Below are 25,418 nucleotides of genomic sequence, written 5' to 3'. Positions count from 1 at the left end.
AACTTGAAAAATGAACACTTCAACACAAATCATATACAAATTGATCGTATAAAAAATAACCGAGGAAAATCTAAGCTATAACAACTTTAGATGAATGTTGCACAAAGTTAGCCAGAAGAAAATTTTACAGTAATATATTAAATAATATAGGATTTTGTTTGAAGCAAATTGAGGCATTGAATGATAAGCTTGTTTTATGTAGTCCTAAGCAAAGGGAGGTTGAGCACCCAGAAGATGTGGTACATAGTGGCACCAAAGACACAGGTAGAAAAAGGAAGGAGGTCTTGAAAACAGAAAACAGGGAGTTAGGAAGGAAGCTGAGAAGCAGGACCTCAAGGGTAGTAATCTTGGGACTGTTGCCTGTGTCATGTGACAATGAGGATAGCAATAGAATGAGGTGGCTGATAAATTGGAGTAGGGGGCAGGCATTCAGATTTTTGGATCACTGGGACCACTTCTGGGGCAGGTGTGACCAGTACAAAAGGGGCAGGTTGCACTTGAATCCAAGGGGGACCAATATCCTTTGGGCAGGTTTGATAGTTGTTGGGAGTGGTTTTAAAAAAATGACCGGGGGTGGTGGGGGGGGAGGGGATGGGAAACAGTATGAAAGAGCTGAGGATGAGCCAGCAAGTTTACAAGTAGATGATGGGTGTAATGTGAATGTAAGGAAGAACAAACCAATGATTGGGTACAAACACAGACAGAATAGAGTTAAATTGTATCACTGAGGCAAACTTCAAAAGGGCAAAGAATGCAGGACTGAAGGTACTGTATTTAAATACATAGTATTCAGAATAAGGTGGATGAACTTGTGGTGCAATTAGAGATTGGTTGGTATGGCGTTCTGAGCATCACTGAGTCGTGGCTGAAAGAAGGTCAAAGTTGTGAGCTTAAAGCCAAAGGATATATTTTGTATCAAAACAACATGCAGGAAGGCATAGACAATGGTGTGCCTCTGTTGGCAAGTGATGGAACTACATTCTTAGAAAGAGATGACATAAGGTCAGAGAACGTTGAATCTTTGTGGGTGGAATTATGAAACTGTAAAGGTTAATAAAAACATTTTGGGGAACATATTTAGGCCTCTAAATAGTAGTGAAGATGTAGGGCTGAGATTGCAAATGGAGCTGGAAAGGGCATTTAATGTCACAACTGTAATGGGGGACTTCAATATACAATGGAAAATCAGATTGGTGTCGGATCGCAAGAGAGGGAATTTGCTGAATGTCTACAAGATGGCTTTTTAGAGCAACTTGTGCTTGAGAATACTCGGGAAAAGGCCATTTTAGATTATGTGTTGTGTAGTAATCCAGATTTTATTGGGGGCTTAAGGTAAAAGGATCCGTAGGAGACTGATTATAATATTATTGAATTCATACTGCAATTTGAGAGGGAGAAGCACAAGTCAGATGTATTAGTATCACAATGGAATAAAGGGAATTACAGACGCATGAGAAAGGAGCTTGCCCAGGCGGATTGGAGGAGGATACTGGCGGGAATAATGGCAGAGCAGAGATGGCTGAAGTTTCTGGGAATAGTTCACAATGCACAGAAGTAGTTCTCAAATGGTAAGGGCAGGCAACCATAGCTGACAAGGGAAGTTAAAGACTGCATAAAAGTCAAGGAAAGATCATGTTATGAAGAAAAGTGAGTGGGAAGTTGGATGATTGGAAGTTTTTAAAATCCATCAAAAGGCAACTAAAAAAAGCCATAAGAAGGAAAAACATGAAGTACAAGGGCAAACTAGCCAATAATATAAAGCAGGATACCAGAAGTTTTTCAGTTATATAAAGAGTAAAAGGGAGGTGAGAGTTGATACTAGACCACTGGAAAATGATACTGGTGAGATAGTAATGGGGGGAAAAAAATAGCAGATGAACTTATTAAGTACTTTTCATCACTGTGGAAGATAGCAGCAGTGTGCCAGAGGTCCGTGAGTGTCAGGAATCAGGATTGAGTGCCATCCTATTACAAAGGAAAAAGTGCAAGGCAAACTCAAAGGTCTTAAGAACATAAGAAATAGGAGTAGGAGTAGGCCATCTGGCTCGTCAAGCCTGCTCTACTGTTCAATAAGATCATGGCTGATTTGGCCACGGAGCTGGATAAGTCACCTGGACCAGATGGACTACATTCTAGAGTTCTGAAATAGGTTGCTGAAGAGATAACAAATGCATTGGTTATGATCTTTCATGAATCTCTTGATTCTGGCATGGTTTCAGAGGACAATTGCAAATATCACTTCACTCAGTAAGAAGTGAGGAAGACAAAAGGAAATTATAGACCAGTTAGCCTAACCTCAGTAGTTGGGAAAATATTGTGGCCTGTTATTAAGGATGAAGTTTCAGGGTACTTGGAGACCAATGATAAAATAAGTGAAAGTCAGCATGGTTTCTGCAGAGGGAAATCTTGCCTGACAAACCTGTTAGAGTTCTTTGAGGAAGTGAAGGGTGGACAAAGGAGAGGAAGTGGATGTCATTTACTTGGGTTTTCAGACAGCACTTGATAAGGTGCCACAAGAGACTGCTATGGCGTTACAGAAAAGATACTGGCACAGACAGCAGAATGGCTGACAGGCAGGAGGCAGTGAGTGGGAATAAAAGGGGTCTTTTCTGGTTGGATGCCAGTGACTAGTGGTGTTCCTCTGAGATCAGTATTGGGACCGCTACTTTTCACATTGTTGTCAGTGATTTAAATAATGTAATTGATTGTCACAGAACTATGTTTGCAGATGATACGAAGATAGGTGGAGGGGTCAGTAGTGCTGAGGAAGCAATGCAATTGCAGAAGGACTTAGAGAAACTAGAAGAATGGGCAAAATAGTGGCAGATGGAATATAGTACTGGGAAATGTATGGTAATGTATTTTGGTAAAAGGAACAAAGGTACAGGCTGTTAACTAAATGGGGAGAAAATTCAAACATCAGAGTTGCAGAGGGACTTTGAAGTTCTCATGCAAGACTCTCAGAAGATTAATTTATAGGTTTAGTCTGCGATAAAGAAGGCAAACGTGATGTTCATTTTGAAAGGAATAGCATACAAAAAAACAAGGAGATAATGCTGAGGCTTTGTAAGACACTGGTCACTTGGAGTACCGTCAACAGTTCTGGGCCCCATATCACAGAAAGGATGTGTGTCATTTCAGAGTCCAAACGAGGTTCATAAGGTGATTCCAGGAATTAAAGGGTTAGCATATGAGGAGCGTTTTAGCAGCTTTGGGCCTGGACTCACTGAAATTTAGAAGAATGTGAGGGTGGGGGGAGTCTCACTGAAACCTGCTGAATGTTGAAAAGTCCAGATAAGGTGGGTGTGTAGAGGATGTTTCCTATGGTGGGGGTGTCAAAACTAGAGGGCACAGCATCAAAATTGAGGGGTAACCCTTTAGAACAGAGGAGGAATTTATTTAGCCAGAGAGTAGTGAATCTGTGGTATGCTCTGTCACAGACAGCTGTGGAGGCCAAGTCTGTAGGTATATTTAAAGCAAAAGTTGATAGTTTCCTGATTGGTTAGGGTATCATAGGTTATGGCAAAAAAGCAGGTGTATGGGATTGGGGGTGGGATGCAGGCTCAGCCTTGATGGAATGGTGAAGCAGACTTGATGGGCTGAATGGCCTAATTCTGCTCCTATGTTTTATGGTCTGTGGTCTAAGCAACTAAGTCAAATGAATGTACCCTTATGAACAGCAGATGGCAGTAACACCTTACAATGTTAATCAATTTGCACATTAGTGACCAAATTCTGGGAACTTGACATGAAGTAAACACAAAAGCACCTATCATTTTAAGATCACATTTTATCCATCCATTTCAAAATCTTCCAACATTGAAAGAATTTTCTTTTAGAACTGCCCAAAAAACTTGTTATTCAAATTTAAGTTGAAATTCGGATCTTCACTTCCAATTTTTAAATGAATCAGTATCAGTTCTGCTGTCTTTGCTTTTTAGTGGCACAAATACCATAATTACTATTTACATGGCACAGACCCCATAAAGGAGCAAACAAGAGTTAAAAGACAAGAAAACTGATGAATATGTAGGTCTAGCATATGAACACATTAGTGTTTACCTGTGCCATCCAACCTATTATTACCAAAAAAAATGTCCTTTCTGCTTTAGATTTTGGGAAGAAATAAATTTAGCTTTTGAGTGATGAGTGTTTTTTTTGAGATCAGCAGATTGGTCATTAACTACTTCAATATAATTTCAAACAATTCAGTGAGATTCCACTGCCAGATGCATCTTTCCCTCCAGCATTCCAAGTCATTACTCCCTTAGATTCCTCGGTCTGCCCTGCCACCTCCATCAACTATTCCCTTTCTCACAGTGCTCGTCCATGAAAAAGCATTAGATGATAGTTTCCTTCTGAGGACCAAAATAATCCTCTACTTCTTCCCATATCGTGTACATTTGCTGAACATAATGTTACAGAAACAAAAAGCAGAATGGATGAATGCTTTGCATAGCAGCTGCGCTGTAAGACCCAGAGCTTCTCATTGCCTGTCACTTTAATTGTCAGATCTACTCTGATTCCTGTGTTCTGGTCTCCTACACTCTACCTTCATCAATACATAACAAGGTGCAATGCGTGCTGGAGGAACAGCACCTTATCGATCATCTACGTATATCACACCCTTCTAGACTCGGTATCTACATCAGGCAACTCACTTCTTCTGCTAAAATCAGAACTGAATTTGGATCTGCTTCCCCACCTCTCCCTCCAGAACATTAGCACAGCATGTTGTACTGGGTATTTCCCATTGTTCTGCATTTGACCACTTGGTTCCTTTGATTCAGATCTTTCTCCAAATGGTCTCACTTCCCCTCCTTTATTTGTGTTCCTTATAACTCATCATCCAAATTACTTCACTAGCATTTGGAAAAACAGTGTGTTTTTCATTAGAAACAGTCAGTGTGGCTTTGTGAGGGTCAAATCGTACCTCATGAAACTTATGACTTTTAAAAAGCGACAAAATAAATTGAAGGTAAAGTGGTGGACGTGGTGTACATGGATGTTAGTAAGACGCTTGGTATGTCCCCATGGAAGGCTCATCCAGAGAGTCATGAGGCCTGGGATTCATGGAACTTGGCAGTGTGGATTCAGAATTGGCTAGCTCACAGAAAGCAGAAGATCATAGTAGATGGAGTGTACACTCTGCTGGGAGATAGTGGTGGTCTGCGGCTATCTGTTCTGGGGCCCCTGCTCTGTGATTTTTGTAAAAGACCTTGGATGAAGCAGTGGAAGGGTGGGTTAGTAAGTCTTCAGATTATACAGAGTTCAGTGGAGTTGTGGATCGTGTAGGAGGTTGAAATAGGTTACTAGAGAAAAAGTTACACGGTTCAGAAGGTTGCACTTGATGACAAAATACAAAGTTAACAACAGGATTTTTAGAAATATGGAGGAACAGAAGTCCAAGTCCACAGATCCCACACAAATTGACAGGTGTGGCATCCGAGTTTCATGATAAATTCTCCGTGGTGCTCAAATGTGGTGGTTTTGTTGTGCTCCTGTTCCCCCGACCTGAAACACCTATTAAGTGCCACCCATTCTACTTACCATGACAGCTCTCCTCCGTGATCCCGATTGCAGCTTTGGCATCGCCGAACAAAAAACACAGTCCACCCCAATACATTTCAAATCATTATAGGGGACTTCAATTAGGCTTGTCTGAAGAAATCGCTATCTATATACCATTTTTATGCAACCTGCAGCACCAGGGGTTCTAACACATTGTAACATGCTATATTACATTAAGGAATGCCTACCATTCCATACCCCAATGCCCAGACCACGTTTCAGAAATCTGATCATTTGGCTGTCCTTCTCCTACCAGCATTCAAGCAGGTGCTAAAGAGGAAGGGTACAGAGATTAGAACAACAAAGAGGTGGTCGTGAGAGGCAGAGAAGTGGCAATGGGATTGCTTCAAGATGGTGGACTGGGCGTGTTCAAGGGCTCAGAGGATCTGAATGAATACACCACATTTGTCACGGTCTTTATACAAACAGTTATGGATGAATGGATTGCCATAAAAATCATTCAGTGCCTTCCCTAACCAAAAGCCCTCAATAAACCATAAGATCCACAATCTGCTGATGACCAGATTAGTGGCATTCAGGTCTGGCGACTGTGCAAGATTTAAGTCATCCAGATACAATCTGTGGAAAGCCATCTTGCAGGAATAATGGAAACTCTGGACTAAACCTGAATTACTGAAGGATGCTCAACAGATGTGGTGGGGCTTGAATGCTATCACCTCTTATAAAGTAAAATCAAGTGACAAAGGTGACAATAAGGCTTTGCTATCAGATGACTTCAACGCCTACTATGCTCATTTTGACAATCGAAACATGAACTCCCACAGCCCCTGATGACCGTGATTACAGTATCTGAGGAGAACTTCAGAGTATCCTTCATGAGGGTGAATCCATGGAAAGCATCCCGCCCAGATGGGATACCTGTGCTGATCAACTCGCTGGAGTGTTCACTGATATTTTTAACCTCTTACTTCTGCAGTTTCAGGTACCTATCTGCTTCAAGCAGACTTTAATTATACAGGTGTCCAAGAAGAATATGGTAACCTACCTCAATGACTATCATTCAGTAGCACTTACATCCACTGCGATGAAGTGCTTTGAGAGGTTGGCCATGAAACATATCAAATCCTGCCTAAGAAGTGACTTGGATCCACTCCAATTTGCCTACCATCATAACAGGTATACAGCAGATGCTATTTCATTTACTCTTCACTCAACCCTGGAAAACCTGGACAGCAAAAGTGCATACATCAGGATGCTCTTCAGCTTGGCATTCAATACTATCATCCCTCAAAACTAATCAATAAGCTGCAAGACCTTGGTCTCAATACTTCCTTCTGCAATTGGATCCATGATTTCCCACTTGCAGACCCCAGTCAGTTGCATTGGTTACACGATCTCCATCAACACAGGTGCACCACAAGGCTGTGTGCTTAACCCCCTGCTCTATTTGCATTATACTTGACCGTGAGGCGAAGCACAGCCCCAATCCTATATTTATGTTTGCTGACGACTTGGCCAAATCAAAGGTGGTGACGAATCAGCAAATAAGAGGGAGATTGAGTGTGGCACCACTCAGCCAGATTTTCAATTTCAGCAAGACCAAGGATCTGATTATTGATTTCAGGAGGAAGAAACTGAAGGTCCATAAGCAAGTCTTAATCCAGAGAATCAGGGGTGGAGAGGGACAGCAACTTTAAATTCCTTGGTGTTTTTGTTTCAGGGATCTGTCATGGGCCCAGCGTGTTAAGTACAATTACGAAGAACGCATGGCAGCACCTCTACTTCCTTAGAGGTTTGTGAAGATTTGGCATGACATTTAGTACTTTGACAAATCTCTGTAGATGTGTGGTGAACTGTATATTGACTGATTGCATCACAGCTTGGTATAGAAACACCAATGCACTTAAATAGAAAATTCTACAAAAAGTAGTGGAAATGGTGCAGTCTAGCACAGATAAAACCCTCCCCACCACTGAGCACATCTATACAGAGCGTTGCTGCAGGAAAGCAACATCCATTATCAAGGACCCCCACCACTCAGGTCATGTTCTCCTCTCACTGCTGCCATCAGGAAGAAGATACAGGAGCCACATCACCAGGTTCAGGAAGTTATTACACCTCAAACATCAGGCTCTTGAATCAGTGGGGTTAACTTCACTGAACTGTCCCCACAGCCTTTGGATTCTCCTTCAAGGATTCTTCATCACATGTCACACACCCCCTCCCCCACCTATTCTATGTTCTACATGCAACCTGCCCTTGTGTTTTTCATTCTCTACCAAAGGAGGTGTAATGCACTCCTTCCCTCCACTAGCCTGCAGGTCACCCTTGGGCAAGGTGTAGCACTTGCTTAGCTCCCACAATCAGGGCCATGTGAAGTCAAGTGAGCTGGTGGTGGAGGGTCGTATGAGCAGCTGGTGCACATCACAAATCCTGCTTATGTGACCACTGATGCCAGGCAGACAATCTCTGAAGAGTATCGATAATGGTTGGGGAGGCAGCGGAGTCACCTGTCTTGTGATGCTGCCCAGAAGGAAACAATGATAAACCACTTCAATAGAAAAAATTGTGAAGAACAATCATGGTCATGGATAAGACCATGATCATCCATGCCATATGACACAGCTGGTGATGATAAAAGTACAGGGAGTAATACGACACAAGAGCAGCCATTTGGCATTCTGACCTGGTTTTACAGTGCAATAAACCTGTGACCTCAACTTCATGTTAACTTGCATCCATATCCTTAAATAGCTCTCAACCCTCGTAACAGCTTCAGTGAAGAATGGTCAAAAGAAAGCAAAAGACTACATATTACAGAATAGAAATTCAAAATGGGTTTGGGCAATGATTTCAAGAATATTAATTCTAGTGCAGAAATGTACTTCAAAGTATCCGATCGTGAATTTAGAAAACAGTTCAGCATGCCATTGATTTCTGTCTCTATTAGTGACTGAAGATGTATACAAGAATTGCTGATAGTTACTTTAATCAGACACCAATTCAAGTCATTTGCACTAATGCATAAAATTACTTAAGGTATACTTGCAGCCTCTTTCAATCAGAGCATGCAAAAATATAAGTGGTAAACAAATGAGTTTGGAACCATACCTGTGTTGGTACAAGTACTGGTGGATATGCCAACTTGTGATGCCTATACATCCAGAAAGAGAACAACACAACCACAGCAAATCCCATAATGGGCACTAGTGAATAAAGCAAAGTATTGAAGAGTGGCTGCCTTGTTGTAAAGGGATTTAATGTTGCTGTGGAGGAAAAGAGAAAATAATTAAGGGTTTTGTGGGATACAATTTACATCATAGCCATGCCCACAATGAAAATTCTAATGATTTGATTACTTCCAAGAGCTCTCAGCACTAGAATAAATTAGATTCAAAACTATTCAAAAATAAAAGGCACACAATTCCGGTTAATTGGGACATGTTGGGACCAGTACATTTTGGCCCAATTAAGTGGCTGCTCCAATTAGCCGAAGTTTCATAAAAATAGTTCATTAACAAATTATATAGTTATATCAAATACAGAATAAAGTAGAATATTATCAATATTACTATAAAATTGTATTAGTATCAAATAGTAATCAATTAAGGAATTCATACATTTTTACTGACTGTAAATGAACTAAATCAATAATCCATAAATATATCACTGAGACTGGGGTTGTAGTGGACAGCATATATCAAAGCTTGCAGTGGTATTTGAACCAGCTGGAAAAATAGCAGATGGACTCTAATGCAGACAAATGTAAGATGTTGCACTCTGGGAGAACCAACTAAGGTAGGTCTTACACTGAGCAGCAGGGCACTGAGGAGTATGGTAGAACAGAGGGATCTGGGAATACAGGTCCATAATTCCTTGAAAGTGGTGTCACAGGCAGAAAGGGTCGCAAAGAGAGATTTTGGCACACTGACCTTCGTAAATCAGTGTGTTATTGAGTACAGGAGTTGGGGTGTTATTATGTTGAAATTATTTAAGACGTTGGTGATGCCTAATTTGGAGTATTATGTGCAATTTTGGTCATCTATCTACAGGAAAGATGTAAGTAAGATTGAAAGGGTGTAGAGAACATTTACAAGGATTTTGCTTGGACTTGAGGACCCGAGTTCCAGGGAACAGTTGAACAGATTAGGACTTTATTCCCTAGAGTGTAGAAGATTGAGGGGAGAGTTGATTAGAGATATACAAAATTATGAGGAGTATAGACAGGGCAAGCAGGCTTTTTCCATTGAGATTGGGTGAGACTACAACTAGAGGCCATGGGTTAAGGGTGAAAGGTGAAATGTTTATGGGGAACATGAGGGGGATCTTCTAAACTCAGAGGTTGGTGACAATGGTGGATACAGGGCAGATTTTAACACTTAAAAGAATTTGGACAGATACATGGATTGATGGGAGGGGAATGGAAAACTATGGGCCATATGTAGGTCGATGGAATTAGGCAAATTAATAGTTCGGCACAGACTAGATGGGCTGAAGGTTGTTTCTGTGTCTTAATGTTCTATGATGGTCATTTATACTACAAATAGTGTGAATTGATCTTCTGGATGCTCCAATGAGAGCAACCTTCCAATTACAAAAACATTCATCAACCATTATCCTTCAACCCCCAACCTTTGTCTTTCCACTGAGCCAATCAGCCACTCTCCCTTCCAACCCATACATTTTTACTTTTCTGATTATCCCTACGTTGATGGAACTTTTTCCACAAGTCTTGCTAAAATTCACAGAAGCTCAATCACATATAATTTCAACATATCCTTGCTACATTTCAAAATAAATTTGTTTAACCAAATATTCAAGATTGTTTAATACATTTCCAGTATACAAATGTAAAGGAGAGCAAAACGATTATTACTCTGGTTCTGATACAGCATATAAAATGCTAAGATAAAGAATAGAATAAATATAAACACAGAAAACAGTTTATAGACATAGATTGACTATATATACATAAAGTGAAAACAGGTATACCCAGTGTCTGTAAATATTGTGACTGACAAGAAATTACAAACTAGAGGTGGTAGGGAGGGTTGTGAGGGTGGGGGTGTTGATTAGCTTTACTGCTTGGGGAAAGTAACTTTTTAAGTCAGATGGTACTAATGTGGATGCTACACAGCCTCCCCCCGATGGGAGTGGGACAAATGGTCCATGAGCAGGGTGGGTGAAGTTCTTCATCATGTTGCTGGCTTTTTTCTGGCACCTTTCAAAATATACGTCCTCGACAGCAAGTAGGCTTCTGCTGGTGATGCATTGGGCAGTTCTAATTACCCGTTCTAAAGTCTTCCTGTCCACCACAGTGCAATTTCTGTACCATCCAGTGATACAACATGTAACAATGCACATCTGTGGATGGTCCTTAAGTATTCAAAAAGACCACAAGAGCTGAATTATACCATTTGGCCCATTGAGTCTGCTCTGCCATTTCATCATGTCTGATCCAATATTCCTCACAGCCGCAATCTTATGCCTTCTCCCTGTATCCCTCATGCCCTGACCAATCAAAAATCTCTCAACCTCTGCCTTAAATATACATAAACACTTGTTCTCCATAGCTACCTGTGACAAAGAATTCCACAGATTCACTACTCTCTGGCTGAAGAAATTTCTCATCATCTCTATTCTAAAAGGACGCCCCTCTATTCTGAGGCTGTGTCCTCTGGTCTGAAGACTCTCCCACTATAGGAAACATCCTCTCCACATCCACCTTATCGAGGCCTTTGTCTATTCGTTAAGTTTCAATTAGGTCACCCCTTATTCTTCTGAGTTCTAGTGAATACAGACCAGAGCCATCAAACGCTCTTGATAATGGCAAACCATTCAATCCAGGAATCATTTTTGTGAACCTCCTTTGAACCCGGTCCAGTTTCAGCACACCCTTTCTAAGAAAAGGGGCTCAAATCTGCTCACAATACTCCAAGTGAGGCCCCACCAGTGCTTTAAAGTTTCAACATTCCATCCTTGCTTTTATATTCTAGTCTGTTTGAAATGAATGCTAACATCACATTTGCCTTCCTCACCACAGACTCAAACCTACAAATTAACCTTTAGGGAATCCTCCACAAGGACTCCCAAGTCCCTTTGCACTTCAGTTTTTTGTATTTTCTCACCACTTAGAAAATAGTCTTCCACCAAAGCCCATGAATGTACACTTCCTGACACTGCATTCCATCTGCCACTTCTTTGCCCATTCTCCTAATCTGTCCAAGTCCTTTTGTAACCTGCTTCCTCAAAACTAGCTGGCTCACCACCCACTTTCATATTGTCTGCAAACTTTGTACCAAAGCCATCAATTCCATTATTTAAATATTTGACAAACAACATAAAACGAATCGGTCCCAACACAGACACCTGTGGAACACCACTAGTCACCGCAGCCAACCAGAAAAGGCTCCCTTTATTCTGACTCTTTGCTTCCTGCCAATCAGCTACTGCTTTGACCATGCTAGAATATTTCCTGCCATACCACGTTGTTATAACTTGTTATTCAGCTTCATGTGAGGCACCTTGTCAAAGGCCTTCAGAAAATCCAAGTACACATTAACCAATTCTCCTTTGCCTATCCTACTTGTTATTTCAAAGAATTCCAACAGATTTGTCAGGCAAGATTTTCCCTTGAGAAAACCATGTTGACTGTGGCCTATTTTATCATGTGCCTCCAAACACCCTGAGATTTCATCCTTAATGATCTACTCCACAACTTCCCAACCACTGAGGTCAGACTAACTGGCCTATAGTTTCCTTTCTTCTGTTTCTCTCCTTTCTTGGAGCGTGGAGCAACATTTGCCATCTTCCAGTCTTCTGGAACCATTCCAGAATCTAGTGATTCTTGAAAGATCATTATTAATGCCTCCATAATTACTTCAGTCACCTCTAACAAATCCAAGATTACCTATCCTTCCTTAATCTGCACCTTTCTACAGCTTACATCATCACTCAGAAGATTTTTGCTTGGAACAGAGTCAGAAAGAAAAGACCCAGATACTGGGCCTACAATTGTATAGTATCAATTCTATGAATTATGTAATGAAAGAAGAAAAAATTTGAATACACTATTCCAAAAAGAACACAAGGTCCTGGACTCTCTGGGAAACAAATATAATGATCATAAACTTAGTGCAAAACATTTAACATTACAGCATCAAAAGAAGAGAGCTCTGCAGACAAAACTAAAAGTACAAATGTAGAACTGAACATCTTAAGTAGCGTGTAGTTTGCACATTCAAGTCACACCTGGCAAAGTTAGAATTTAGAATTCTGGATTCTGAAAAAAAATTGTAATCCCAAGTGATTCAGGATCAGTTGTTACCAAGCTGTATCAGAAGTTATTAATTATTCATGCTACATCCGTTCTCAAACAGCCCATAATACAAGCAAATGACCAATCAATATTCTGCATCTTGTACTTCCAATCTTGTGGATAATATCAGCTAGTTCCAAATATTCACCTAGCAATAATGCTCTATATTTAATCTCTCTGAAATTCAGAATAAATGAGAATCCAACACAGCCTAACAGGTACATACAGAAGACCTTGGACTGCTTACTTTTTTTTCCAAGATACTCTATTTTCACTTCAAAAAGAATTATTCCAGAATCACCTTAAACGGTTTCCCTTGTAAATGAGAAAAGAGCTCCTTACCTTTTTGAAAAAGTGTAGAATTTTCTAATACCATTCACTCCTTTGAAAATAGAAAGGTCACTCACAAACAGACTGACAACAACCTTTTTGACACTTAGTAAAAAAAAACTATATACTGTTTTCCCTGGTAATTTCCTACAAGTTTCCTACAAGTAAGTTCCTACAAGATAAATATGCAGGTTTTAATTTTACCATCATGAAGCATCCATAGCAACAGCACTGTTGGCAATGTTATCAAATCCACAAACTAAAAAGCACAATCCAAACCTAGATTAAACTAGCACTTGGTTATATGACAAAGCATATCCAATTATTTTGGAGAAGTAACTGATGCCAAACACACATAATCATATTAAAATGAACCAGTGCCCAGTTTTCCCAGTGGTGCAGCATACATTTCTGAATCTGAGGTTTCCATGGGTAGCTTGATTGTATTAACCATTTCAGTTGTTTCTCAGAATGACTGGTTCTTCTTTCTAGGCCAACTCCACCTCTGTAGCCATTATGTATTATGCAAAATCTGTAAAAGCTCACGCAGATGGTGCAGGGGGTTGGGAGTTTCTACACTTCATATACTCCTGAATAAACTTTACAACCTGTCTTCCAGCCACTCCAATATTTTGAGTGATCACAGGATACAAGTCAACGGCCATGGTAATTATTTCCCCATGAGGTTCTGAGAATATTCGAGGTATCTGCAGCTCAGATGACCGAAGAATGTGCTGGCAGTGGTGAATTCTGTGAATTTTGCCAATGGTGAAATACAATCTCCAAGATTTGGGATAAAATCCACATTTACTAACCTCTTGCCTTTGAACTTTCTTGTTTAAGGATGAGGAAGTTGGTGCAGATTCTGTGTTGTCTTGTATTTAATGCAATATTTATTCTCAAGTGTTTCAGTATTATGTAAATGGAATTCAGCCTGCAAGCAGGTACAAAGCTCAGGATCGTCCGCATCCTGCAGCTCAATGATTGAAATTATATTCATGTTAATTTGGAACTAAAGGCATTGAAATTTGAAGTTTCCTTGTTTGTTTACTACATTAAGAGACTTGTTGGAAGTGAAATGCAACAATTTGCCATAACCCATCTTAATGCTCCCCCCCCCCCATGTTTAGACTTATCCTTATTCATAACTATTTTAAAACCTGAACTGTAACTACTGAATCATCAGCACCTAATCAGGCTCATTTCCCAAGAGTTGCTTTAAAACTTTCCGGCTCAAGATGGTCCTGGAGAAGCACACCAACGACTTGCTGGTAGCAACCAAAACAAAAAGAAAAATTTACTGTATTAATCACACTTTTTCTTGGATATAATCCCTGCAATCAACAGCCTGCAGCTGCCCTTTTGGGGCTGAGCTGTATGACCAGGAAGTTTTTTAGTGTGAACTGGTCTTGAAGGTGTAGGGTGGTTGTGGCGTGGCATGTATGGGCTGAATTGAGGTGGCAAGGCTTGGGCACAAGAGCGGCAATTGATCCAATGTTTCACCATCGCTGGAGCAGACTTTGAGACAATTCGATGCAACAGAACTGAGGAGAGGTAAGGTGATGCAGAATCACGACTGTGGAGCCTGGGCCCAAGAACAAAGAAAGACTAGAGGTTTGATCAATTTAAGCGCTGGGTCCAAGGGTATATCAAAGTGGCAGGGCCCAGGATTGAGAGCGAGGAACACGGTTTGCACAATTTAAGTGCCTGGCCAGATTGTAAAGATCAGAGTGCTGGCTAGAAGCAAAGGATGGATCAGTGTTCAGCTCGCTGCTCTGTGAGATTTACTTGTCTCCGTGCTGAAGTGAGACTGTGGCCTACAACTAACGGGCACCTGGATTGGCTTCAGTGACGACTGGCTTTGTGGCCGTGGACTCACTTTTGTGAACGTCAGTTCTGAAAGTTATTTGCTTACTTTTATTGTTGGCAGTATTTATTTTTTTTCTGCACGTTGGGTGTTTGATTTCTTTGTTTTGTGGCAGTTTGTAAAGAGATGACTCTCATGGTTGCATATATAGCATACATACATACTTTGAAAAAAAATGTACCTTGAACTTTTTAAGAGGTTGGTTAGAGTAGTGGTCCCCAAACACTGAGCCGTGGACTGGTGGTTGGGGACCACTGGGTTAGAGCACAAATCAATGTCTGTCTCACATTTGCCTACCACCACAGCAAGTCAACAGTAGACATGATTTCTCTGGGTCGTCTCCATGCTCTGGACCATCAGGAAAACAGGAATTCATAGGTCAGGCTTGCTGTTTGTTGACTACAGCTCAGCATTCAACACAATTATCCTTCACCGACCTTCAAAACAGGTGCAAATCAGGCCTGTGTGGTTAGCCCCTTGGTCACTATACACACAGCACCAATGCAGTCTTCAAATTTGTCAATGATTACACTGTTGTTGGACAAGTCACAGGTGGTAATGAATCAGCTTACTGGAGTGAGATAGTTGATTGGTTTTGCAAAAACAACCTCTCGTTCAATGTCACCAAAACTGAAGACTTGACTGTTGATTTCGGGAAGGGAAAAGAGGATCAATATACACCAATCTAAATTAGGGAGATCAGCGGTGGATGGTCAGCAACTTTAATTTCCTGGGTGATATATATCAGATGACCAGTCCTGGGCCTTGCACATATATGTAATCATACAGAAAGTGCACTGGAATCTTTACTTTCTTTAGAGGTTAAGGAGATTTGGATTGTCATCTAACACTCTTAACAATCTTTCACAGATGTATCGTTGAACATATCCTGACTGATTGCATCAGCCTGCTATAGCAACTCAAATGCTCAGGAAAGCAAAAAGTCCAATAAATATGTCATGGGCACATTATTCTGCGCCATCTACAGGAAGCGCTGCCTCAAGAAGGCAACATCTATCAAAAATCCCCCACCATCCAAGCCATGCCATCTTTTCACAACTACCATTGAGTAAGAGATAGAAAAACCTGATGTCTCACACCACCAGGTTCTAGTACAGGTAATTCCCTTCAACTATTTGATTCTTGAAGGAATTGGCAAAATCCAAATCACTACAGTTTGGCAACACAAGAACCACTTTGCACCAAAAACAGACTTTGTTTTGTTTAAATTGCATTTTCTTGCAAAAAATGTATAATGTTTATATGAATACCGCTTATATGAATTTATGTTTTGTGATGCTACTGTACCTGTCTTCTGCTTATGATAATAATCTCAACTCGTCTATTTCCTTTTTACCACATTCGTTGCTTTCCAGCTGTCTGGTATCTCAAGTGCAGCTAGCAAGGATTTAAAAAACCGGCTTTGCTTCCCATAGCAGCTTGGATACATTTAATCAGATCTAATTTTAAAATCTGCTAAGACATCTAATAACACATTCGTAATAAAAAAAAATATTTTCTTCTCTCCACTGTCCTAAATTGTCAAACTATAATCATAATTAAAGACTTCACTTGCGACCTCTGACTCTGTAACAGATTGTTCTTGTGGTCCCTCATGGAATCTAACTTCCATGATTATTTGCTTTGTGATTTTCCTTAACCTTATCTGCAAGTCAATTCCCCTTTGCCATCCCAATTTCTTTTAAACTAGTTCCTTACTAAGTCTACTCAATAATGTTACACCTCAGATGTTTCCATATGCTTGCCTTTTTCCTCCCAAACACCAGCATCACTCCAGTCCTACTACTCCTTAGACTTCTTGTCCTTGCCATTCACACTTGTGGTTAACACGTCAGCCCTGAATTCTTACTCCTAAATGACTGGCATTTGTTGGATGTGGCTTAAAAGCAATTAGCTGACCCTGGTGCATTTTTGTCAGGCCCAAGCTTGCAATATTGAAATCAGCCTTTCCCCAGTTCATGACCTTAAATTCTGATCTATCCTTCCTCATCCATTTCAATTATCATCTTGAAATTTAATACTATTGTTACTTTTGCCAGAACACCCACCAATCAACATTCCATCCATTTCCTTGGCTATATGCTTTAATATTAGATCCAATAGTGCCGCTTCAAGTAACAGTAGCTCAAATAGTTCTCATGGATACCCTTTAAACATACTCTTTATAAACATACTACTCAGGCCTTTCGTGCTGAGGTAACGCCAGTTAATACTGGGGAAATTGAATCTCCTATTATTCTCAAACCTCTGATTGTACTACATGTCTCCATCATTTGATCCACATTGTTAATATCAAGGATGAGGCACACATTCAATATGTGTAAATTCCAAAGAGAGAATATTCTCATTTGGTTTGCTAGTTGTAGTCTTACATCTAAGGGAATGCTCAACGGTTAATGGTTCTGCCTATGAATGAGAAGCTGAAGCAAACATCTATCCTCATTCCCTTCATCCATCCAAAAGAGGTCTCATAACAAAACACAACTTGAAGAAAAAAAAGCAAAAAATTCTATGCCTTTGCAAAAACAAAACTGATATTGGTAGATATCTCTGATTATCAAACTTACCTGATGAAGGGAGTTTGCCATATTAAAATTTGCTGCCACATTTCCATATAGTAAAAACATTTCTACCCCATTCTGCTCAAATCAGTTATCAAATCCTCTATAACTAAAGCTACATCCAAGAGGCACTGTGAAAAGCACCTTTATTTGCATCTTTTATATACATGTCCAGTAGAGTCAGATTAACACAACACAAACTGATCTAGTCTATACCAGAATGTTGTTCTGCCTTATCCCAGAAACCCGGATCATGGCCCTCCATACCCCCCAATACCTGTTCATGAACTCATCCGAACTTCTCTTAAATGTGGCAATCAAACCTGTATCCACCACTTTTGTGGCAGCTCATTCCACACTCGCACCACCTACAGGTTGCCCTTAATTATTTCACCTTTCACCCTTAACCTATAACCTCTGGTTCTAGTCTCAACCAACCTCAGTGGAAAAGGCGAGCTTGCATTAACCCTATTTATACCTTGCATAATTTTTATGTACCTCTATCAAACCACCCCCTCCTTCTCCTATGTCCCAGAGAATAATATACTAACCTATTCAACCTTTCCCTCCAATTCAGACTCTCAAATCCTGGCAACACCTTTGTAAATTTTCTCTGTGCTCTTTCAGTTTTCTTGATATATTTTCTGCAGTAGATGAGAACTGCATACAATATTCCAAATTTAATCTCTCCAACATCTTATAAGACTTCAACATAACATCCAACTCTTGTACTCAGTACTTTGATTTATGAAGGACAATGCACCAAAAGCTATTTTTATGACCCTACCTATCTGTGACATCACTGCTAAGGAATTATAGATATGTATTCCCAGATCCCTCTGTTCTACTGCACTCCTCAGTGCCCTACCATTCACTCACTGTATAAGTCTTATCTTTGTTTGTCCTCCGACAGTTAAGTGGTTATAAAGTGCAACACTTTATACTTGCCTGCATTAAATTCCATCTGCCATTTTTTCAGCCCATTTCACCAGCTAGTCCAGATCATGCTGTAAGCTTTCATAACCTCCCTCACTACCCACTATACCCAATCTTAATGTTATTTGCAAAAATGCTGATCCAGTTTACCACATTATCATCCAGATCTCTGATATAAATGACAAACAACAACAAATCCAGCACCAATCCCTGCAGCATACAGCTAGCCAAGGCCTCCTGTCAGAGAGACACCATCTAGTACCACTCTGGATTCTCCCACGAAGCTGACGTTGAATCCAATTTAGTATTTTATCCTGAATGCCAAGCCATTGAACCTCCTTGACCAACCCTTGCAGGACTTTGTCAAGAGCCTTGCTAAAACCCATGTAGATGATGTTGACTACCTTTGCTTCATCAGCCTCCTTGTAAAACTATTAATTTAATAGCATTCAAATATTTAGCATAGACTCCAAAATATCTAATTGTACAGAAACAGACAATTTCCATTATTTTATTGTTTCTTGATAAAAACCAATTTATTGCAAAAAATTTTAGGACACTTAAATATAAAATCAAATAAGTCAAAACTTACATGGTACTGTAATGACTGGAACATAAAAAATCTTCTCATTACACTTGCTTCCTTCACAACAACAGAAAAACACCTCAGGGCTCTCTTTTGTTTCGATACATTCACCCCTATAAAACAAAACAAAATTATATGGAATGCTTGATATATGTTCAGTCAAGAAGTTACAATGGACCTCAAATTTAAATGGTGAAGTATGATTTAAATCTTTCAAAATTCAAGTGCACAAAAGGGTTTAAGAAACAGAAGCTACACATTTAATAAGATTGAGTACAGTAATTAGGAATATGTGAAAGGGTTATCACATTTGACTCACTGAATAAATTGAGTACATGACCAACAAAGATAGGGGGGAATAAATTAATATGGTGTATCTACTTTTTCCAGCTGGCTTTAAAGAATTTACACAAACGTACTTGGAAATGGGGGTTATGTACTGGCATGAGATGAGAATTGTTTTAACCAGACAGAAAGCAAAGATTGAGAACAACCAGGTCTTTCTCAGGTTGGCAAACTGTAACTAATTGGGTACTACAGTGAACAAATGCATAGGCCCAGCTATATGAATCAATCATTCCATCAATCTCTACCTTCAATATACTCCGTGATGGAACCTCCAGAATCACAGAATAACTATCTGTATTTACTCTGTCAATAAAAATTCTATAGGCTTTAGTGAGATGATTTCTCATTCTTCTAAATTCGAGAGCATAGGCCCAGCCAGCTAAATTCCTTATTGGAAAAAACACACTGTGTACAACTTTGATGCGACATGCAGGTTGTGGTATTACCATGCGCATTTTGCTCTTGCGCATACTTCTTGGTGGTAGAAGTGGTATGTCTGGAAGGTGGTATTGGAGCATTTGGGCGAATAACTGCAGTGCAATTTGTAGTAGGCAACGACTACCACCACAGTGCAGTGGTATCAGACGGAATGAATGTTCAGGGAGATGGATAATGCACCAACCGATCAGCTACTTAGACTTGCATGCTGCCAAGCTTCTTTGAGAATTCTGGAATTGCACTCATCTATGCGACAGGAGGGTATTCCATCATGCTCCTGATTTGCACCTTGTAGATTATGGGAAGGAGCAGAGATGTTAGGAGCAGAGTTACTCAATGCAAGTTCTGGTCTGCTCTTGATGCCAGACTATTTCAAAAACTGGTCTTGGACTTTTGCATAATTGTCACCAAGGTACCAGTGGCGGGAGTTTTGCAAAGGATAATACCATTGAATGTCAATGGCAGTTGGTTGGATTCTCTTTTATTAGAGATGACTTTTTTCCCCCCGACACTTCTGTGGCATGGATATTGTAGTGCATATAATTAGCAGTCATGGGTTATGTGAGGAGAGTAGGAAAATTGAAAGCAAGACTGGATCAACAATGCTCTTATTGAATAATTAATTAGGTCCAAGGGGCTAACTAGCCTACTCTTTCTCTCTCTAAAACTGGGGTTCCCAACCTGGGGTCCATGGACCCCTTACTTAATGGTATTGATCCATGGCATTTAAAAAAAAAGGTGGGAAACCCTGCTCTAAAGTTTTTCTGCTGTTTTGCTGTACCTGAACACTAAGTTTAAGTGTTTGGTGTACATGGATACTCAGATCTCTTCAAATATCAAACACCTCTCAACTGCTCACCATTTCAAAATGCTCCATCTTTCCCTTTTCTCTCCATCAAAACTGGTAACTTTATTTTATCCCACATTAAATTCCATTTGCTGTGCCCTCATCCTACCTATATCCCACCGAAGCTCCCTCACATCTTCTTCTCATTTCATACTGTCACCAATCTTTTTATTATAAGTCTAGATCAGAATCTTGATGAGCAACACACACAAAATGCTGGAGGAACTCAGCAGGCCAGGCAACATCCATGGAAAAAAGTAGTCAATGTTTTGGCCGAAATCCTTTGGCAGCACTAGAGAAAAAAAGCTGAAAAGTGGATTTGAAACGCTGAGGGAATGGTTGGGGGGGGGGGGGGGGAGAAGGGAGGGAGGGAGAAACAACAGGTGATAGGTGAAACTTAGAGGGGGAGGGATGAAGCAAAGAGCTAGGAAGTTGATTGGTAAAAAAGACAGAAGGTCATGGAAGAAAGAAAAAAGGGGCAGGGGGAAGGAGTACCAGAGGGAGGTAATGGGCAGGCAAGGAGGTAACATGAGAGAGGAACAAGGGGATGGGAAATGAAGGGAGGGCAGGAGGCATTACTGGATGTTTTGAGCAATATAGGTTCATGTCATCGATGTTCGTGAATTTAGATGAATTAGTTTTGTGGTCTCCTTCATCACTTCAAAGATAGAGATGGTCAATAGCTTGAGGTTCTATACCAAGGTTTGCTGCATATCATGAATACCAACTTTCCAACCCAGAAGATCTATTTACCACCACTGTATTTTCTGACCAACAATTAATCCATAATTCACATCAGTACTGTATCCCATTCTAGCATGTTGATCCACGGTCTCCTTTACTGTCACAATAACACCACTTTCAGATTCGAGGAGCAACAATTTACATTTCATCTGGGTAGCCTCCAACCTGATGGCATACCACTAACTTACAGTAAATTCTTCTGCCCCCGTTTCTCCCTTTTTTCATTCCCTATTCTGGTTCCCCTCCAACCTCTTCACTTCTCCTCACCTGCTTATCACCTCCCTCTGATGCTCCTTCTTTCCTTTCCACTCTCTTCCATCAGATTCCTCCTCCTTCAGCCCTTTACCTTTTCCACCTATTACCCCCCCCCCCCCCCCCGCTTCTTACTTCGTCTTTACTCCCACACCCACCTTCCCCCTCACCTGGTCTCAACTATCAACTGCCAGCTTGTACTTCTTCCCCTTCCTCCACATTCAGGTCTGAATTCTTCTTTCTTCCTTTCCAATCCTGATAAAGTGCCTTGGCCCGAAATGTCAGGCTGTTTAATCCCTCTCCACAGACACTGCCTGGTCTGCTGAGTTCCTCCAGCATCTTGTACGAGTTAATCTGGATTTCCAGCACTGTAGAATCTTTGTGTGTGCGTGCATGCTGAATATTACTGACTTTTCACCAATTCATATTGACTTTGTCTAGCCCCATTACAAGTTGTTTTTTTTAAAAAGTGTCCTGTTACCACTCCAGTATAAATTGATTTCAACAATTTCCCTACTTCTGATGTCAAGCTAACTGGCACGTACAAGCCCCATTTCCAGAAAAGTTGGGATATTTTCCAAAATGCAATAAAAATAAAAATCTGTGATATGTTAATTCATGTGAACACTTATTTAACTGGCAAAAGTACAAAGAAAAGATTTTCAATAGTTTTACTGATCAACTTAATTGTATTTTGTAAATATACATAAATTTAGAATTTGATGGCTGCAACACACTCAACAAAAGTTGGAACAGAGGCATGTTTACCATTGTGTTACATCACCTTTCCTTTTAATAACACTTTTTAATCGTTTTGGGACTGAGGATACTAATTGTAGTAGATTTGCAATTGGAAATTTTGTTCATTCTTGCTTGATATAAGACTTCAGCTGCTCAACAGTCCGTGGTCTCCGTCGTCTGATTCTCCTCTTCATGATGCGCCATACATTTTCAATAGGATATAGATCTGGACTGGCAGCAGGCCAGTCAAGCACACGCACTCTGTGTCTACAAAGCCACACTGTTGTAGCCTGTGCAGAACGTGATCTGGCATTGTCCTGCTGAAATAAGCATGGACGTCCCGGGAAGAGATGTCGCCTTGATGGCAACATATGTCTCTCTAAGATCCTAATATACTCCTCAGAGTCAATGGTACCTTCACATACATGCAACTCACCCATGCCTTGGCCACTGATGCACCCCCATACCATCACAGTTACTGGCTTTTGCGCCTTTTGCTGATAACAATCAGGATGGTTGTTTTCATCTTTGGCACGGAGAACTCCAGGCCCGTTTTGTCCGAAAACTAGCTGAAATGTGGACTCATCTGACCACAGCACACGGTTCCACAGTCTTTCGGTCCATCTGAGATAAGCTCGGGCCCAGAGAACTCGCCAGCGTTTCTGCATAGAGTTGATGTATGGCTTCCTCCTTGCGTAATACAGTTTCAAGTTGCATTTCTGGATGCAGCGACGGACTGTGTGAAGTGACAATGGTTTTCCGAAGTACTCCCAAGTCAGGTGGCTATAATTGTCACAGTAGCATGATGGTTTCATAGGCAGTGCCACCTGAGGGCACAAAGATCACGCGCATTCAACAGTGGTTTCCGACCATACCCTTTACGCACTGAGATGTCTCTGAAGTCTCTGAATCTTTTCACAATATTATGTACTGTAGATGTTGAAAGGCCCAAATTCTCCGCAATCTTGTGTTGGGAAATGTTCCTTTCGAACTAACAATTCTCTCACGACTTTTGGCACAAAGGGGTGAGCCATGACCCATCCTTGCTTGCAAAGACTGAGCCTTTGATGGATGCTACTTTTATACTCAGTCATGATACCTCACCTGCTACCAATTAGCCTGCTTAATGTGGAGTCTTCCAAACCGGTGTTACTTGAATATTCTGTGCACTTCTCAATCTTATTTTAACTCTGTCCCAACTTTTGTTGAGTGTGTTGCAGCCATCAAATTCTACATTTGTGTATATTTACAAAATACAATTAAGTTGGTCAGTGAAACTACTGAAAATCTTTTCTTCGTACTTTTGTCAGTTAAATAAAGGTTCATGTGAATTAACATATCACAGATTTTTGTTTTTATTGCATTTTGGAAAATATCCCAACTTTTCTGGAAATGGGGTTAGTAGTTCTGAGTTTTTTTTTAATCTTTCTTCTTAAATAGAGGGAAATAGAGTGATTATGCTTACTACCTTGTTAATCCATTCCAGAAATCTGTAATTTCTGAAGATGATAACCCATGCATTTCTATTTTTATTGTTCCCCTCCCACTCCCCTTTCAAAAACTTGTAATGGAAATTATAAGCTCTTGGGGATTTCTTACTCAGTTCCATTAATTTCGCTGATATATTTTTTAAAACCAATTGTGATTTCTTTCAGCTTCCCATTCTCTCTAGATTTGTTTCTTTCTCCACCACTTCCAGATCATTTGTACTTCCTTCTGTGACTGATACAAAACATACATTTAATTTCTATACCATTTATTTTTTCCCCAATACAATTTCTTCAGAATCAGTCTGCAAGGTATCCATACTAACTTTTAGTTTTTTTTCCTTTTTACATAACCACAGAAAATTTAAAGGATTTTGTGAAAAAAGATAGGAGTAACAATTTTTTGCCTACTTGTCATAGCAGTTCCAATCATCCAGCCAACAGCCTCCTTTTACAATTTCTACTGAACCAGAGTTGTTCTTCCAGGTGGCATAACAGTGTCCCCGTTTATCCTTTTCTTCAACGCAGTTCTCAATCGCGGTGTTATTTGCTCGATCTTTATCCCTACTGGCGTTATAGATAATGCATACTTGCTTCTCGGTTCGACCAAGTATAGCACCTTAAAGAAAATTTTGGTTGGATTTATTATAAATTGAGAAAAAAATCCAATTTAAACATTTATATAAAAATTATATCAACAGCATATTGCACCAAATACTGTCCAAAAGAAAATTATGACAATTCAGGTAAAGAAGTGCACACTAGGTACAGTACTTTGTCCACTCAGATTGATTACACAATTAAACATGTGGAATGATTAAGCATAAGTAACAATGAATAAAAAAATTGAGTATAGTACACTAACATTTACAAAAGCAAATATAATTAATCAATGCTGTGGTAAATTGATTTATTATTGTCACATATATCGAGGTACTGTGAAAAATTTGTCTTGCATACTGTCCATAAGGACCAATTCATTACAATGGTGGATTCAGGTCGCACATGGTAAAAACAATACCAGAGTGCAGAATGAATTGTTACAATACAGAGAAACTGCAGTGCAGGTCAAGAATCTATTTTATTGTACCAAGGAAACATTCAGTAAGTAGTCTTATAAACAGCAGGACAGTAGCCATCTGAGTCTGGTGATGCATCCTTTCAGGCATTTGCATATTCTGCCTGGTAGGAAGGGGTATAAAAGAGTATGTTTAGGGTGGGTGGCATCTTTGATTATCCTGGTTAGACCAGGACAGGCTGTGTTTTTGTATAAATGGAGTTCCTATTTCTGGTGCACCCCAAGTAGTTCATTATTTATATTACTCAAAACAAGATGTTAATTCAAATTTGAACTCCCCACCTTGGTATGACAACAACTGAGGACTTGCAGCAATCGCTCTTTTTATTAGT

The 25,418-nt window shown here is 40.1% G+C and overlaps 1 protein-coding gene across 1 annotated transcript in view; it reads right to left on the bottom strand.

Moving 5' to 3' along the window:
* LOC132394300 (activin receptor type-2A-like) overlaps positions 1 to 25,418 on the bottom strand; it is a 141,525-nt gene that overhangs the window by 35,894 nt on the left and 80,213 nt on the right. The window contains exons 2-4 of the mRNA XM_059970263.1: positions 24,420 to 24,627; positions 19,158 to 19,264; positions 8,644 to 8,798 (exon numbers count right to left, since the gene is read on the bottom strand). Of these exons, the coding sequence (XP_059826246.1) occupies positions 8,644 to 8,798; positions 19,158 to 19,264; positions 24,420 to 24,627 (470 nt within the window). The remainder of the gene's footprint in view (positions 1 to 8,643; positions 8,799 to 19,157; positions 19,265 to 24,419; positions 24,628 to 25,418) is intronic.

Source organism: Hypanus sabinus, chromosome 5 (assembly GCF_030144855.1).
Source record: "Hypanus sabinus isolate sHypSab1 chromosome 5, sHypSab1.hap1, whole genome shotgun sequence".
Taxonomy (NCBI): Eukaryota; Metazoa; Chordata; class Chondrichthyes; order Myliobatiformes; family Dasyatidae; genus Hypanus; species Hypanus sabinus.
The sequence above is the reverse complement of the archived record's forward strand: the minus strand, read 5'-3'. Positions and strand labels throughout refer to the sequence as shown.